The sequence below is a fragment of the Trypanosoma melophagium genome, assembly GCF_022059095.1.
Source record: "Trypanosoma melophagium isolate St. Kilda chromosome Unknown ctg15segment0, whole genome shotgun sequence".
In the NCBI taxonomy this organism is placed as follows: Eukaryota; Euglenozoa; class Kinetoplastea; order Trypanosomatida; family Trypanosomatidae; genus Trypanosoma; species Trypanosoma melophagium.
This window is the reverse complement of record NW_027125143.1, coordinates 204,727-220,210: the sequence shown is the minus strand read 5'-3', so window position 1 is coordinate 220,210 and position 15,484 is coordinate 204,727. Positions and strand designations below refer to the sequence as shown.

The following is a 15,484-nucleotide window of genomic DNA, read 5'->3' as shown; positions in this document are numbered from 1 at the left end:
TCTCTAGTCTCCCCTTCAAAACTACGCAGCAAACACAACAAACATCACAGACACAGGCACACATCGACGAAACAATAAAGTGGAAAAGAAAAAAAACATGTCGGAAATAGATATAAAAATATCTCTTCCATATATATATATATATATATATATACACTTCTCCATTCATTTAATTCGGCTCATCTACGGCTGATGCTGAGATCGGTGGTGGTGCACGTGTATTCGTATTCAACAATCGCTCCGCTAACCATCGAATGGGATTTGCCGGTTTTGCCTTTGAAAGCTCCACGAGTGCTGGAATGAGTGCCCCTTTCAATTGTGCCTGCACGTACTCCTGCGAGGCGGCCGCATTTGGCACATCATGCACCAACATGCGTGGAAACAACAAATGCACGACTTGTTTCGCCGCAATATCAGTCGCATTGCAGAATAATGGACAGGACATCAACGATTGATTATTATTATTATTATTATTATTATTATTATTATTATTATTATTATTTTGTGGGTCTGAGGATTCACTTTCATCGCCACCCACGCCCCTCTGCTGTAATTCCAAGAGTAAATCGGTGTAATCCTCATCTGCGAAGAGGCGATCGAGAAAGCGCAGGAGTTCCTGATGACAATCACGATGGGCGAGAACGTACAAATAAACATGACCGACAAGTTCCTGCGGACCTGAAGGGACAGTAGTGGCGTGTGTGTGTGTAAACATTCGACGAGTATTATTAGTAATAGCAATACCATTTTCTCCATTATTATTATTATTTTCTTGTCCTTCTCCTTGTTGTTGTTGTTCTACAGTATGGGAGGTGGAAGTTGGGGCGGCGCTACCTTTGAGAAATGCGGTGCGGTCGAGTTGAATGGCGATCGTGTCGGCGAGTTCGTCATTAATGCGGCGGAACTCCTCGTGGATGATAATAAAACCGGCTTCGTGTAATTTATATTTCGTCATGGCCAACAGTTCCGGCTGTTCGGCGTACTGGGGGCGTATAAATAGGGCCGCCTTTGTTACCACTCCACTCAGTGCAGATACCATCTTTTCTCTCTTTTTTTTTTGCGGTGTACTGAGGAAGGGAGAGGGATGTATTGAGATACACAATATATGAGAATTAGTTGTGGAAATAGAAAAGAGAAATAAGGAATAATAATCATAATAACAATAATAATAACAGTAAGGGAAAGATATACACAGAGAAAATATACAGAATATATATATATATATATATATATATATATATATATATATATATAAATTTCAAAATATAGACGGTGAAAGAAAAGCAATAATAAAAAAAAGAACATAAAAGGGAACAGTGAACAACCAATCAATAAAAAGGACAAAAGAACGATGGTCAAACAACGAAACAAAATGCCAAAAATGAATAAAAAAAAGAGATATTCGAACCCACACTCACAAAGACGACAAAAGACAAAATGCAAAATAAAAAAAATCTACTCCAATCAAGCAACTAAACAACCAATCCATAAATCCAAACAAATAACTTGCACATGTACCCCTTTCGTATCCATGTTCCTCTCTCATTTTCTTCACAATCACATTCTCTTCCTTTATCCTCCCAGAGAAATGAAAAAAACAAAAAAGAAAATCCCAATATTCCCTCATTAATGCATACCGTTCAATTCAAATGTATGATATGCACACACACAAAAAAAAAAAAGAGTGGGTGTGACTAGTCATTTCAGAGCTACTAGGTATCAAATATTCCATTATTCCAGTAAATTATTTTCTTTTTTAATTTCCATACTCATATCTCCATTGAGTTTAATGTGCACTCCACTTTCCAATACTACTGTCTCTTTTCTCTTCTTAATCACAGTCATATGCAATCTCCTTTGTTTTTTTTTTTCTTCCTTATTTCCTTATCTCTGAATTACTTATTCGTTCTCACCCACACAAACGAGTCCTCGTGACTCCAATAATATACATTACACGAGAACTAACGGGTGGATAGGAGGTAAAAAAAAAAAAAAAGACAATAAAAACACGAAAGAGAGAGAAATAGAAATATAAAAAAACAACAACACTGATTAAAAAAGAAAATTCCATTGATACTAACAGTCAAAACACACACATACACAGAGAGAGAGAGAGAGAGAGAGAGAAAAGAGATATTAACACTATTCCTCTACTCCCTTTGCGCATTCATCCACTTTTTAGTTGTTTCTGTCATCACGCATTCATTATTTTCCTCCTTTTACTTGGTTCGAAGTTGAGTAACTATTTCCTGAAATAGTAGTTCTTGTACACTGCGATTCTTCCTCTCTTGCTGTTGTTGTTGTCTTTGCATACTACGGGCACTTTCCATTATTCCCTGCGAAGAACAGGGAATTTGTATACCTGAGTTACATTCACTGCAACCACTTTCCATACGCATTCGCCCCGTCGTTCTAGGGGATTTATCGATATGATTCAGACCACTATTTTTCCCATTTCGTGTTGCTTGTAAAGGAACACAAGCACCATTAGGGAATGAAATAGCCGGAAGTGAAAAACCCATGGATGTACTAAGGTTTGCAGGACGACCATTACAGTAACTACTTGTGTTATTCATACCACTATATCGAGTACCACTAATGTTACTCTTATTTGTTGAAGAGATAGGAACTTGCAATAACGTTTGTTGTTGTTGTTGCTGTTGCTGCTGTGTTCTACCATTTCCAGCTGCCTCATCTTTTTTGCTAGAAAGAGGTTTCTTTGTCAATAGAAAGGGTAAAAGTTCTGCTAATTCCTTCTTCTCCTTTGGCGGTAGTGGTTGTTGTTGTTGCTGCTGAAAGGCAAGTTCCGTTGAAGGTGTTTCACTACCCGTGGGCTGCCTATTTGCTAGTGGCGATCGGTATTTTACTAGCGAAGTGGGAAATGCCGATATCGGAGAAACATCTGCATTACTACAATCCGCATGCTCTTCTCGTGGTAGCGATGAGACTAATGTTTGCCTTGCCTCGTTATCCACTTTACACGCATTTCTCCCTGTCTTTTCCCGCAAATTTGCCCACGCCGACTGCGGGGTGTGTGGGGAGCTGTTAAATGATCCCACGGAGCCGTGGCGCAGGGACGCGGAGAGAGAGGTGGCGCCGCCGGGGGACATGCTGAACACCGCCGGGGCCGGCGCGGAGTCGTAGCACTTGTTGCACGCATAACTGCACTTTGTTGGCGGTGTGAGATATGGACGTGGTTGTAATGGTTGCGATGGATGTTGTAATGATTGTGGTGGATGTTGTAATGGTTGCGATGGATGTTGTAATGGTTGTGGTGGATGTTGTAATGGTTGTGGTGGATGTTGCAATGGTTGTGGTGTTTGTGGCTGTAGTGTGAGTTTGGGTGGGTTGTGGAAGTTTAGTCGTGTTTGCGTGATGATATCATGTCCAGCAGGCCCAGTTAAGGCCTCCATGTGTACAACGACTGGACTGGATAGCGATAGCCGCGGTGTGTGCGGGCCACTCACTCCACCTTTTATTATGCCGTGAAGTCCCACAGGCATTTCCTTTAAATTGTCCGGGGATTCCTGTCCATGCGTTGATTGTTCTTTTTCTTCCTTTTCTTCTTGTTGTTGTTGTTGTGTGTTTGGACGCCGCATATGTTTTACGGTATTACGCACGTAATTATTACGATTGCTATTGTTGTTTTTTTTGTTGTTGATGGCGTTAAATGCTGTGGAGTCTGATGGCCGACGTGTTCTCTGCTTTAATGCATCTTCCGCCTCTTTTTCCTCTTCTCCGCTACGACTGTTATTGCGATTGACTGAGGGTTGTCTATCATATACACTATACTTATTTGTAGTACTACTTGTTCTTCTTCTTCTCATTGGTATTGTAGTACTATTATTATTGGTGTTATTTGTAGTGGATGGTATAAACTCGGCTTTATACTCCATTGTGTGATCGCTACTTCGACGTGGGTGCTGTGTTGCACCACTCACATTTAAATCATACATTTCAATTCTCTCCCTGTTGTGGTTGTATGTTTTTCTTGTCTTTGCGTTTGTTTATCGTTTTTTTCTTTCTTTTGTTTGGTTTACTTATTCTTGTTGCCCTTTGTTTGTTTGTTTTTGCTCGTCCTGACGTTATTTCCCTCAACTTCCTTTGCGTGTCTCTTTTTCTTTTTCCTACTGTTATTATTATTTCCCTTCTCTTTTGTCAGCGGCACCCAATTCTCAGAAGAATATCTCAAGTAAGAAATATAAATATAAATAACTATATATAAATATAAATAAATAAATAAATAAATAAATAAATAAATATATATATATATATATATATATATATATTTATATATTACGTATATATGTATTCTTCTCACACCACGGCTCAGACACGGCTGTGTGTATGTGTGGATGAGGGCGTGTTTAATCCACAATAAACGCGGGAAACACACGGCGGCCCCCAGACAAATACAAATATAAAGAAAGAAAAAAAAAAAAACAACGCCTTATTATTTCTTCCCTACCACTAATATAATAAATAAACAAAAAAAAGAGGAAAAGAGAGATAAACATAATATAAAGAGAAGTAAGAAAAAGAATAAAAAAACAATAATAATACTAATAATAATAATAATAATAATAGTAATAATCAGAATTAGAGAATAACGTTGATATCAATATCCATAATAAAAAGAAAATCTCATATCTGACGACCCCCTGGAGATAGAACATCAAAGCAAACTCGTGGATATTTCTTTCTCTCTCCATATACATATGTATATCTGTGTATACCTTTTTTTAGAAAGAAAAAAAGAAATCTCGGTATCCACTCGACAAACGATAACACGAAATGGAAATGGGGAAAAAAAACTTAAAAAGATGGCAAAACACCTTTAATGTATTCTTTGTAGAGCAGAAATAATAACAAAAAAACATGTTCTCCCACCTCTGTTACACAATAATCATAATAGTAAGAAAAAAAGAAACACATGTACAAGAAACAGAAAACAGTAACAAAGATTTTAATAGTGACGAGCCTCATCAACTCACCCTTAAAGTGTTAAAATAAAATCAATATATATATATATATATATATATATATATAGATAACCTTCCTTTTTATATGTATTCCTTTTGCCCACTATTCAACCCATTCAACCATGGCTTCTTATTTTTTTCTTTATTTGCATTTAGCTATTTTTTTCTCAAAGTTTTCTTTTTCTCTTTCGTTTCCGCTCGTCATTTCCACCCGTACTATACTGACGTAATTATTACACACATTTTGCTTCTGATGCCCAAATAGTTATGCTCTTTTATGAGAAAGAATTAACAGAGAGTCTCAGAGAGGAGAAGAATATTCATTTCGTTTTCCTTTTTTCTTAACTCTTTTGTCATAAACCTATTTCTATTATTATCCCTTTTAGTTGGATCCCATGTACTGCTTGACAGAAACAAAAATAAATAATAAACAAATATATATATATATATATATATATATATATATACTCCACTTCTTCTCCTTTCTTTGCACACATTTGCTGTAGAGGGATATTCAGTCAGTCAGTCAGTTAAGTTGGTTATTAAAACTCAAACATATTCTCTGCGGTATAACCCAACTTCTCCAAATTCGGCCTTACAGCTTGTCTCAACATCATAGGAGGACCACACATCACCGCAAACACCCGCTCCTTCCTCTCTACTCCATTCTTTTCCCCATTTTCTCCATTTTCTCCATTGCGATTATGATTATGATTATTGTGATTCTTCTCATTTAGTACAGGCACGTGTTCTCGCAGAATCTCCTCTGTAATGTGTCCTGTACTATACTTCCAGTCTGCTGGTGCGGCTCCACTGAGAACGTACCACACTTTCATGCGTGGATCCTTCGCACATTTGTCTAATTCCTCCCGCAGTAAAATATCGGCTTCCGTGCGGTTGGCGTAGACGAGAAAAATACGCGTGGAGTCCTGCGGTGTTCGCAAAATCGCACGAATGAGTTGCAACAACGGTGTAATTCCCGTTCCACCCGCCACCATGGTAAATACATTCGTATGTTGTTGTTTTACTGACTTATTATTATTATTATTATTATTATTATTAATAGTGAAATTCCCATGTCCCTGGTATTCAAACCTCCCAACGGGTCCCCGCATCTCCACCATACTCCCAAGCGGGAGATGATATAAATACTGCGAAAGTCGCCCACCGCTCGGGTACTTTGGATGCACATTCTTATGATAGACTTTAATGAGAAAGTCCACATGGCCAACTTCCTCGTCAGACGAAATGGGCGTATAGGCGTGCTGCACCAACTCCCGCTTTCCCGCGCTGTTTGTGGAATGGCCGCGAATGTAAATATGTTGCCCAATCGGGAGTCCTAATATCTGCTGTGGGGACCGCAGGGCAAAGCGGAAGATGCAAGTATCGGGACTCACTGTTATTTTCTCCTGCAGTTGAAAGGATTGGAATTTCGTGCTGTTTAGTGCGATGCGTGAGTGGCGGCCGCTGATCCATTCGCGTCCACTGCGGAGAAACCACAACGTGAAGAGAAGAAGCCCAAGGGCCAGAATATACGGGAGTAACATGATATTGATAATAATATATTCCTGTTACTAATAATAATAATAATAATAATAATAATAATAATAATAATAATAATTTGTTCTATAGATGTTATTATCTGTTCTTACTGTTTATGGCAGTTATAGGAACACACACGGAGAGAGAAAGGAATGGTAAAAACTGTACAAAGCAGTCAACAGAAAATAGAGATTGAGAGAATCGTCCATTCCATTCATTCCTACACAAATAAATAAATTAAAGAACAACCTCCACAGGTGGCATTAACTGTAAAAAAAAAAAAACAATTCCCATTATTTAATTAAGAATTAAGCTAAAAAACTAGAAAAAAGAAACAAAAGTACCAGTACAAAAACAACATTCACTCAACACGTTATCTCACGTTAGAGAGATAGAGATGTCTATTAACAGTGCAACAGGTCCCATTATCCATATCCATAACACTATTAGGCCTTATATATATATATATTCCCTTCCCAATTAGCAGAGAGTCCAATACAAATGTATTACTGGATCTAAACAAAGAAATAATCACCATTCGCCATTTGTGCCTATTGCTCTATCTCTCTGTTACACTACACTCTTCGGTCTGTCGTAACAATAAAATACACCCACAAACACATCAGTATAGAGTATTTCACTCCATCAACAGTGATGGTGAGGAGGCAAGTGTAAATCTCAATACTTAATTCGAAACAAGAGAAAAAGAAGGAGAAAGCATTGGAAAAGAGGGGAAATAAGAATAAAAACAAGAGAACGTTATTCTTCAGAAGGCAAAATACAGGAAAATCAGAAAAAAAAAAACAGAAAAAAAGAGAATTCTAAAGAGCAATAGGAAAAAAAGACATAATCAAACAAAAATCAAATCACAAGCATCTGTTGCAAACAGTAAAAGCATTAATGACATATTTGGTTCCAGAGACTAATATTTGTTCTCTTTTTTTTATGTTACATATGGAACGCAAAGCAGAACTGTCATGTTTTGTACTCCTTATAGAAGAATAATCCATTCGTATGTTTTTTCTTCTTTTTTTCTTCTTTCTTTGTTCTTTTTTTTTTTCCAAAGAAAAGAAAATAATATAATTCTGTCAAATTAACCTCCATTCCATTTTCGTTCTTTTTGCCCTTACATCGATAAGCAAAGCAGAGAGGGTGGAAATAAACGGAAATGTAAAGCCTAATCATCACTCGCATCTCAGTTCATCATTACCGTAAACGCAACAAAAGGGATCATTTTTCCAAAAAAAAAAAAAAAAAAAAAAAAACAGTAAAAAACAACAGAAAAGAAAAGAAAAAACAAACAAACAAAAAAAACCATATTTATCATGGAAAAAAAATTACCTGATAATACCACTATATATAACACCTTTTCAAGGTGGTAGAAAAAAGAGAGAAGTTGATTAAGAAAAAAAAAAAACATACACAGCATCCACATTTCTCTATTCTATAGTTAAGATTTTAGTTCCAACTTTCAAGTAAGAAATATCAGGTAATGAATTATTACTATTATTATTGTTATTGTTGGTTCGTTTTTTAGTATGATTTTTTTCGATAAGGAAGAATTCAAACACGATCCACTCCTCCCCACACTCATCTCCATGTGCCTCATTTCCTTACCATGAAGTTACTTTTTCTTTATTTATTTTTTAACTATATGTATAAACATACACATATGATTGAAGGGGGATATATTGCACTCGATATAATAAGGTTTCATACTCACTTTCAAATGTATTTATACGTGAACATTTAAATATAATTGCCATCCTCCCATTTCCCCTCACACACACACAGAGACAAGAAATACGCAGATACAGACACACACACACAATACTTCAGGTTGGGTGGGATACTCATTGTTTGATTTCTTTTACTTTCTTTTTTTTTTAAATCCCTTTCACTCTTTTATTAACGCCGTTGTAGTAAAAAACGTGGTGGTTTTGATATAATTTCCACCACAGCATCGGGTTCAAGGTCCTCTAGACATGTGGTTGTGTTTCGGCTCCCATCTTCACTTTCCCCCCATGTTCCTAACGTGTTATCGCCGAACTCTGTTATATCCTTGCCTTTCCTGCCATTAACAAGAGAAAAATTAATCGGAAGATATTTTTCTTTTGTTTCACCTACTCGTCCAAATAAACTCTCATCTGTTATGGTTGCAATAGATTCGAGTGTTGGTGTAACCGTACTTGGTTCAAGTACACTCCCCTCACTGGTTTTCCTTGTGGCAGGAACACCTGGCGCACTTGTTTTCCTGCGGGAGGAAACAGAAGCGGGTTCATCGTCGTTAAACTGCTGTAAAATAAAGTTTAGATTCGGATACGGTTTTACTGTCTTCACCGCCTCATGTAATTGTTTACATAATTCCTCCGCAAAGTCTGCCGATCCCTTCGGTTCTTCTGTTTTATTTTCTTGCAACGACATGGAGGTTGGAATCTCCGTTGCGGGATGATTGAGTTTACGCGGCCCACGCAGCACATACTTCATATAAAATGGCAGTTCCAGAATATAATGCCCTGGCCAGCCTGCGGGTAACATGCGAATCGTTCGATTGCCTTTCTTTATATTCTTTTTATCCGGAAATTTTAAGATTACACATTCCGTTAACGGGGAAGAGGGGAGACGTGGTTCGCCGATTAAAAAGAGTAAAACTTCTCGTGCCGCATCGCCTACAAAGTGTTTATTTAGACATTGAATCACCGCCTTACGTAAATCATCCGCATAAGACTTTCTTCCCAATTCCGGAGAGCAGAGAAACACAAAATGATCCTCCCAGCGGAATCCATCTTTGCGGTATTCATTTCCCAACGATTTCCCGCAAAGAACATTTCGTACAATGCGAGAACAGCAGGAATCCAACAAGGGGGAGTTCGCCACTGGTGTGGCTTCTAATCCACGAGCCACTTCTTCCCAAAAAGCCACAGAACTTTCAGGATCGTTTCGAACATTCATTAGTAAAGAATCACATGCACGGCGTAATGCAAAACCAATTAGACGTTTCGCATCCGTCACATCGTTTTGGTTACCCACATGCTCCATAACATTTTGAAGATGTTTTCCATCCAAATGTTTTAACTGATCAAATAATTCTTGGGAAACGAGCATTAAATCCGCTGGTCTAATATTCCAATCGGCTAGTAAATCCTTTTCTCTTATCATACGTCTCATCATACGAAACGCTAATGGGGCCATAGGTATTTGCAACTGTACTTCATTATTGAAACTATTCCCAAGTAACCAACCCAACATAAATGGAATACTACGTGTTGTCGAGTTATCACGATGAAACACATACTTGGAGTTTGTCCACGCAAAATCTCTATTTTCTATCTCATTGAAAATAGGTGTATTACGCCCCAACAACTTAACAGATGTAATAACCACATCTGATGGAAAGGGTTCTTCAGAGTCAAAAACAACTAGATACTCTTGTTTATCCAATTTACATGCCCAGCTGATGGTCCATTCCAAGTGAATTTCCCCAGGGGGTGTAGTACCTGGGGGAACTGAAGAAGAGGGTAAGTGTATTTTTCCAGAAGTAATAGATATATCCAACCCACTTCCATTATCATTGGAATTATTAGGTTTTGAAGATCCACAAAATACTGTAGAGTTCTCCACACTCTTTGTAGCACTTTCATTAGATAGAGCAATCAATTTTAATGCATCACCATGACGAAGATTTCTGACATTTTCCACATTTTCCCATCGTATACGAGCTCCTGTTTTCCGTGAATACAATCCCATACGAGAAGCAGAAATTCCAGTTTTTAACACTTCTAGTTCACTTGATAATAAATTTCCTAATATTTCTTTTCTCATTTCCACCTTTACAGTATCTGTGATATCAAGAGGAAGTTTAGTCGTAGAAACACATTCAGTTGCGAAGATATTATACAAAAGACGACAGTGTCGCCTCCACTGAATATCACTGTTTACCTCATGTAAATCTCCTTCAAATCCTGGGACTATTAAGTCACTAATCATAGATTCTTTGGACCGTTTACGAACTTCAGGAGCTTTTTCTTGAAAAGATCGAGTGAGAGAATCAAAAACGTTAAAACAGTCTATAGGACGCAGTATCTGTGTTTCTTGTTCTGCAATTTGACAGTATAACTGTAACATGGTATGCATTTCTTCTTCTCTTAGTGTATAAAGTGGAAATATTTCTATCCACCGTACCATTTCTGCAGGACAGAATGATCCAAATGGAAGGACTCCCATAAATTGATACATTGTACGGAGTACATTTGAGCATACCACAGCATCTGATGAATTTCTTCCGTTAAAAATACCGGAAGATGATCGAAATAGTTTAATAATAATAGTAGTCCATCCAATAGCCTCAATACGAAGAGATGAGGCCAATGCTAGATCTTCTGTTAAGATAGTTTTGGATGTGGTATAACTATTTCTATCACTTTCCATGGATTTACGTCCCCGAGACATCTGCGATCCAACTTGTGGGGTTGGGGGAGAATCATTTTGTTCATTAGGGCGAAGATCATCCGCCGCAATACTCTTTGAACCACCAGCGAAGAGAAATAACATTTTAATTAAAATATTCATAATAACCGTAAGTGATGGTGGCCATCCATCGGTTTCTGACCAATGAACAAGATAATCACTATTCACAAATATATGTGGATATTGACGTCGCATTTCTTTAAAGAGTGGTTTCGCAAGATCTTCAAAACCATGACAAAGTTTCAAAGCATGCTCTTCCAGACCTTTAAGAACCATTCTACCTCCCAAAGCCACACCATCACCTATTTCTCTACGTTTAGCTCGTATATGTTTTGCAACATAGAAAATAATTCGAAGAGAGAAACAGGAAAGCATATCCGATATAAATCCAGAGATAAATTTCATTGACTGCAAAATATCTTTTTCACTACGGAAACTTTTAGAACGGTTAAGCATCTCGATACGATCCTTTAGGGAAACAAAGAAATCCACCTTATTATTTTTCATCGTATTACGTGAAATATATGGTGCTAAAATAGGTTCCGACGGTGCAAAGTAATTATTTTTGTTCCCAATAATACTTATAGGCATAACCCGAACACTCCTATGCAAATAAGGAACCGTTTTTTCCAATAACTGTTTAAAATTATCCTCAGCTCTTGCAGACATTACTTCTAATGACGTTGGTGCAATGCTTGTTTCTAATGTATCTCGCTGAAGTCCCGCTATACTTCCCATAATACTTTCAATCACCATATAACGCGGAGCATTTCTTACAAAGGTTGCCACACAAGGCATATGTTCCGCTATCATTTTAATGTAAGAAAAGAGAGTGACGTTACGCAAATAGGGGGAACTCGCCGGGGTGTGTGTATTTCCGCCAGTTCTTTCTTTCCTTACTTCTCTGCATATCTTTTTAAGCGTCTCGGCAATATCATTATAGTCGGCAAAGGAAGTGTAACCGGATGATACACATTCCAATTCTCCCACCGCAACAACAAATTGTTTTTCCCATGTTTGTTTAAATGCCTCCAGCTCTGCCGCTGCGGTATTAACGTCTGCGGGAGTCATGTTTGTGGTGTTTTGGTCGTCATGTGCAGCATCCGGGCCTTGTGCCCCTGTAGAGGCAGATGACCCCATTAAAAATAATATTTATAGATCAATATGAAAAAGACAACTAGGAATGTCTCTCACTTTTTTCTTTTTCTTTTTTTTTTTCCCCTTAATTTGTACAAAAAAAAGAAAAAAAAAAACAGCAACAAAAAAAAAACCAAAGAAAAAAATGTTTTCTTTTTCTTTCTTTATACCTATGTTTGTGTCTTGTTGTTGTTTTCTGTTTTGCTTTTATCTCTCCTCTTTGCCTTCTTCGCTTGGCCAATCAGTTAATATTTCTGCAGGGTATGTATGTATGTATATACTTTCTTCTTCACCCACACCCTTTTTTTCCTTACAGCCCTTGTGGTTAACAAGACTACTGTAGTAGAAATAAAAAATCAAACAAATAAAGAAAGAAAAGGGAAAAAGAAAGAATATTATTAGGATGAAAATAATAGTGAATGAACGCACAGGATGTAGAAGAAAGAATAAAGTGGATGTACACGCATGCACTCCTCAAGCTGCAGACACCGTCAAGTAGTAAATGCATTGTGGTAATGGTAGTGTAAAAGAAACAGAAAAAAAAACAGGAAGAGGATGAAAAATGAGTTATTTCTCTTTTCGCTGTATTTTTTTTTCTCCCTGTAGAGAATTCATTTCACAAAACAAAACAAAACATGCGCAGTGTTTGTACTTCCCATAAAACTCAAAACACTTTTTTTATTGTTTTCTCTTGTTTTTTATTGTTTTCAATTCACAGATAAGCAAAAACACACAATTCATCCACTCTCCTGGACATTCATAGACCAAAGAGGGATAAAAAAGGAAAGAAAAAGAAAAAAGAAAATACACATCAATGAAGAGTTAAAAAAAAAGAAGAGTGACACATCTCTCATATTATTGTCAACCTTTTACTCTTTGCAAGAGTACTCGTTCTTTCTTTTTTTCTTTTCTTATTGGTCCCCTTCTTCTGCCTTGATTTTTTTTTTCTTTCTCTCTTTTTCTCTCTCGAACATTTTCTTTCTCTCTAGTTCACTGTCATTGTATATATATATATATATTACAAGTAGAACTTTGAGAAGCTGCTCTTGTCTTTTCTGTACTGCACATTCTCCTTTCCCTTTACAAAGTCCGCCTGACAGACTTTCATACGTCGATCCCGCAGGGCTAACAAACCGGCTTCTGTGCAGATGGCTTTAATGTCCGCACCACTCATTTCGTCCTTAGAGTGAATGAATTCAGATATATCCACATCACTGGCTAATGACATACGACTGGTATGAATTTCAAAAATCATCTTTTTCGTCTTCTCATCTGGGAATGGAAACTCAATCTTTCTGTCAATACGACCCGGTCGAATAAGGGCAGGATCAAGTGTCTCAATACGATTCGTTGCCATAATGACTTTTACATCATTGCAACTGTCAAATCCATCAAGTTGTGTGAGAAGTTCCAACATGGTACGTTGTACCTCCTTTGCTCCACTGCTGTCTGTATCATACCGTTTTGTTCCAATAGCATCAATTTCATCAATAAAGACAATAGAAGGACTGTTTTCTTCTGCCACACGGAATAACTCCCGTACAAGTTTCGGCCCCTCACCAGAATACTTCTGAATTAACTCAGATCCCACCACACGTAAGAAGGTCGCACTTGTTTGATTAGCCACTGCCTTGGCAAGTAAAGTCTTACCTGTACCTGGTACACCATAGAGAATAACACCCTTTGGTGGTTTTACTCCCACTTCATCATACAACTCGGGATGTGAAAGAGGGAACTCCACAGCCTCTTTAATTTCTTGAATTTGCTCTTCAAGACCACCAATATCAGCATACGTTTCCTGTGGTGCCTTGTCTACTTTCATTACACTTACATGCGGATCATTATTACTCTGCAGTACACCCACAATAGTGTGGAAGCGATCATGCAGAAGAACACTGCAACCCAATTCAAGTTTTTCCTTATCCACAAAGGACAACATTGGTACATAATACTCTGATCCCGAGGAAGAAACAATAGCATGAGTATCATCAATAACTTCCTCTAATGTACCCACCTCCATGGGTGTTCCACGTAGCGCATCTACTTTACTTAGTTCAGCCTCATAGTGAGACATAGCCCCTTCTTCAAGGTTCTCCTGCGCCTCACGTTGGGCGCCTATTGTTTTGAGAAGTTCCTCCTCAAGAAGTAAATAATCTTTACACCGTTCAAGTCGTAATTGCTTTAGTAAACATGCCTTTGCAGGATATACTTTCGGTAGTTTCGCCGCCGTATCGGGACCATGGCGCTTTTTCTTCTTACCAATGTCAGTTGCCACGGGAGGTTCCCATTTTTCCTGAGGACGCTTTAGTTCCTTGGCACTTTGCTGCCCCATCCTTCTTGTTGTTGTTTAATGCAAATAGAGAGTGAGTATGAAAAAGAAAGGAAGAGAAACAGTAATGTGCGTACCTTTCTTCCCTTATTCTTGTTTTTGTTCTCTCTTCCTCTTTTTTCTTTCTGTTTAAAAGCCTTGGTCTTTCTACTATTAGTTGTGGCCTAAGTGTAGTTGTGAGAGGGCGTATATGTGCCTCCAACGTCCCCTAGTTAGTGACGTCTCCTGCAATGAAGTAATACAAAGAAAAAAGAAATAGTAATCCTTTTTTTGTTTTCATTCAAATAAGAAAAGAAAAAAAAAAAAGGAAAAGAAAATAATTTCATCAACGACAAGGTGTTTAGATACATGCAAATATAACTCACTCCTTGGTATGAAGAAGAAGAAGAAGGAAAATAAAGAAAAAAAGCTCTGTACAATCCAGAGAAATAAGACCCCAATAGAACGATATACGAGAATATATATATATATATATATATATATATATATATATAAACAATAATGGACAAAATAAAAATAAAACAACTCATACTTCATAATTGAGTCAATAAATGGTTCTTGAGATTCTCTCTTCATACGCTTAGCGATTCTTCAATACGGTTCATAGCATCAAGCACAAGGGCTATTTTCATGCGTTCTCGCTCGGATGTATTGAGTGGATGGTCACTATTAATATTATTAGCGGCACCACTACTATTACTAATACCATCAACATCACTGTTATTATCATTGTTATTACGGTCCTTCTTGACGTTTCTCTGTGTTGACACTTGTGCGATTTGCTCAGCCGCACGTTCAAGAACTCCGCTGGCGAATTCCAAGTCATCTTGAAGTGTTTCGTATGATCCCACACCGAGCAGTGATGCGTGTATGGCGTCTGCGGCAGGAGACGCTGCAACGCCATCATAAGAAACTAAAGACCCATATGACATCTATTCCTTGCTAGAGTAAAAAACGAGACGATAATAAAGATAATAATATACACACAGTAACGAAAAAAAAAGAAAAGGAGTATGAAAAAATCAAT

The 15,484-nt window shown here is 37.6% G+C and overlaps 6 protein-coding genes across 6 annotated transcripts; all 6 read right to left on the bottom strand.

The window, feature by feature from the left end:
* Window positions 1-169: 169 nt before the first annotated feature.
* Window positions 170-1,039, bottom strand: LSM04_005497 (Dpy-30 motif; the record flags this gene model as incomplete). The annotated part of the gene is made up of 1 exon (XM_067338398.1): window positions 170-1,039. One exon carries the CDS (start codon window positions 1,037-1,039, stop codon window positions 170-172), a length of 870 nt encoding a protein of 289 aa, XP_067193745.1.
* A 1,180-nt stretch (window positions 1,040-2,219) lies between these two features.
* Window positions 2,220-3,956, bottom strand: LSM04_002616 (uncharacterized protein; the record flags this gene model as incomplete). The annotated part of the gene is made up of 1 exon (XM_067338397.1): window positions 2,220-3,956. One exon carries the CDS (start codon window positions 3,954-3,956, stop codon window positions 2,220-2,222), a length of 1,737 nt encoding a protein of 578 aa, XP_067193691.1.
* Window positions 3,957-5,524: 1,568 nt separating this feature from the next.
* LSM04_002502 (Flavoprotein pyridine nucleotide cytochrome reductase-like) lies at window positions 5,525-6,529 on the bottom strand (the record flags this gene model as incomplete). The annotated part of the gene is made up of 1 exon (XM_067338395.1): window positions 5,525-6,529. One exon carries the CDS (start codon window positions 6,527-6,529, stop codon window positions 5,525-5,527), a length of 1,005 nt encoding a protein of 334 aa, XP_067193687.1.
* A 1,903-nt stretch (window positions 6,530-8,432) lies between these two features.
* LSM04_005547 (uncharacterized protein) lies at window positions 8,433-12,131 on the bottom strand (the record flags this gene model as incomplete). Its single annotated transcript, XM_067338394.1, has 1 exon — window positions 8,433-12,131. The coding sequence occupies one exon, from the start codon at window positions 12,129-12,131 to the stop codon at window positions 8,433-8,435; it is 3,699 nt and encodes a 1,232-aa protein (XP_067193747.1).
* A 1,015-nt stretch (window positions 12,132-13,146) lies between these two features.
* On the bottom strand, window positions 13,147-14,460 carry LSM04_007212 (ATPase; the record flags this gene model as incomplete). The annotated part of the gene is made up of 1 exon (XM_067338393.1): window positions 13,147-14,460. The coding sequence occupies one exon, from the start codon at window positions 14,458-14,460 to the stop codon at window positions 13,147-13,149; it is 1,314 nt and encodes a 437-aa protein (XP_067193779.1).
* Window positions 14,461-15,029: 569 nt separating this feature from the next.
* Window positions 15,030-15,389, bottom strand: LSM04_007956 (uncharacterized protein; the record flags this gene model as incomplete). The annotated part of the gene is made up of 1 exon (XM_067338392.1): window positions 15,030-15,389. The coding sequence occupies one exon, from the start codon at window positions 15,387-15,389 to the stop codon at window positions 15,030-15,032; it is 360 nt and encodes a 119-aa protein (XP_067193793.1).
* Window positions 15,390-15,484: the final 95 nt, after the last annotated feature.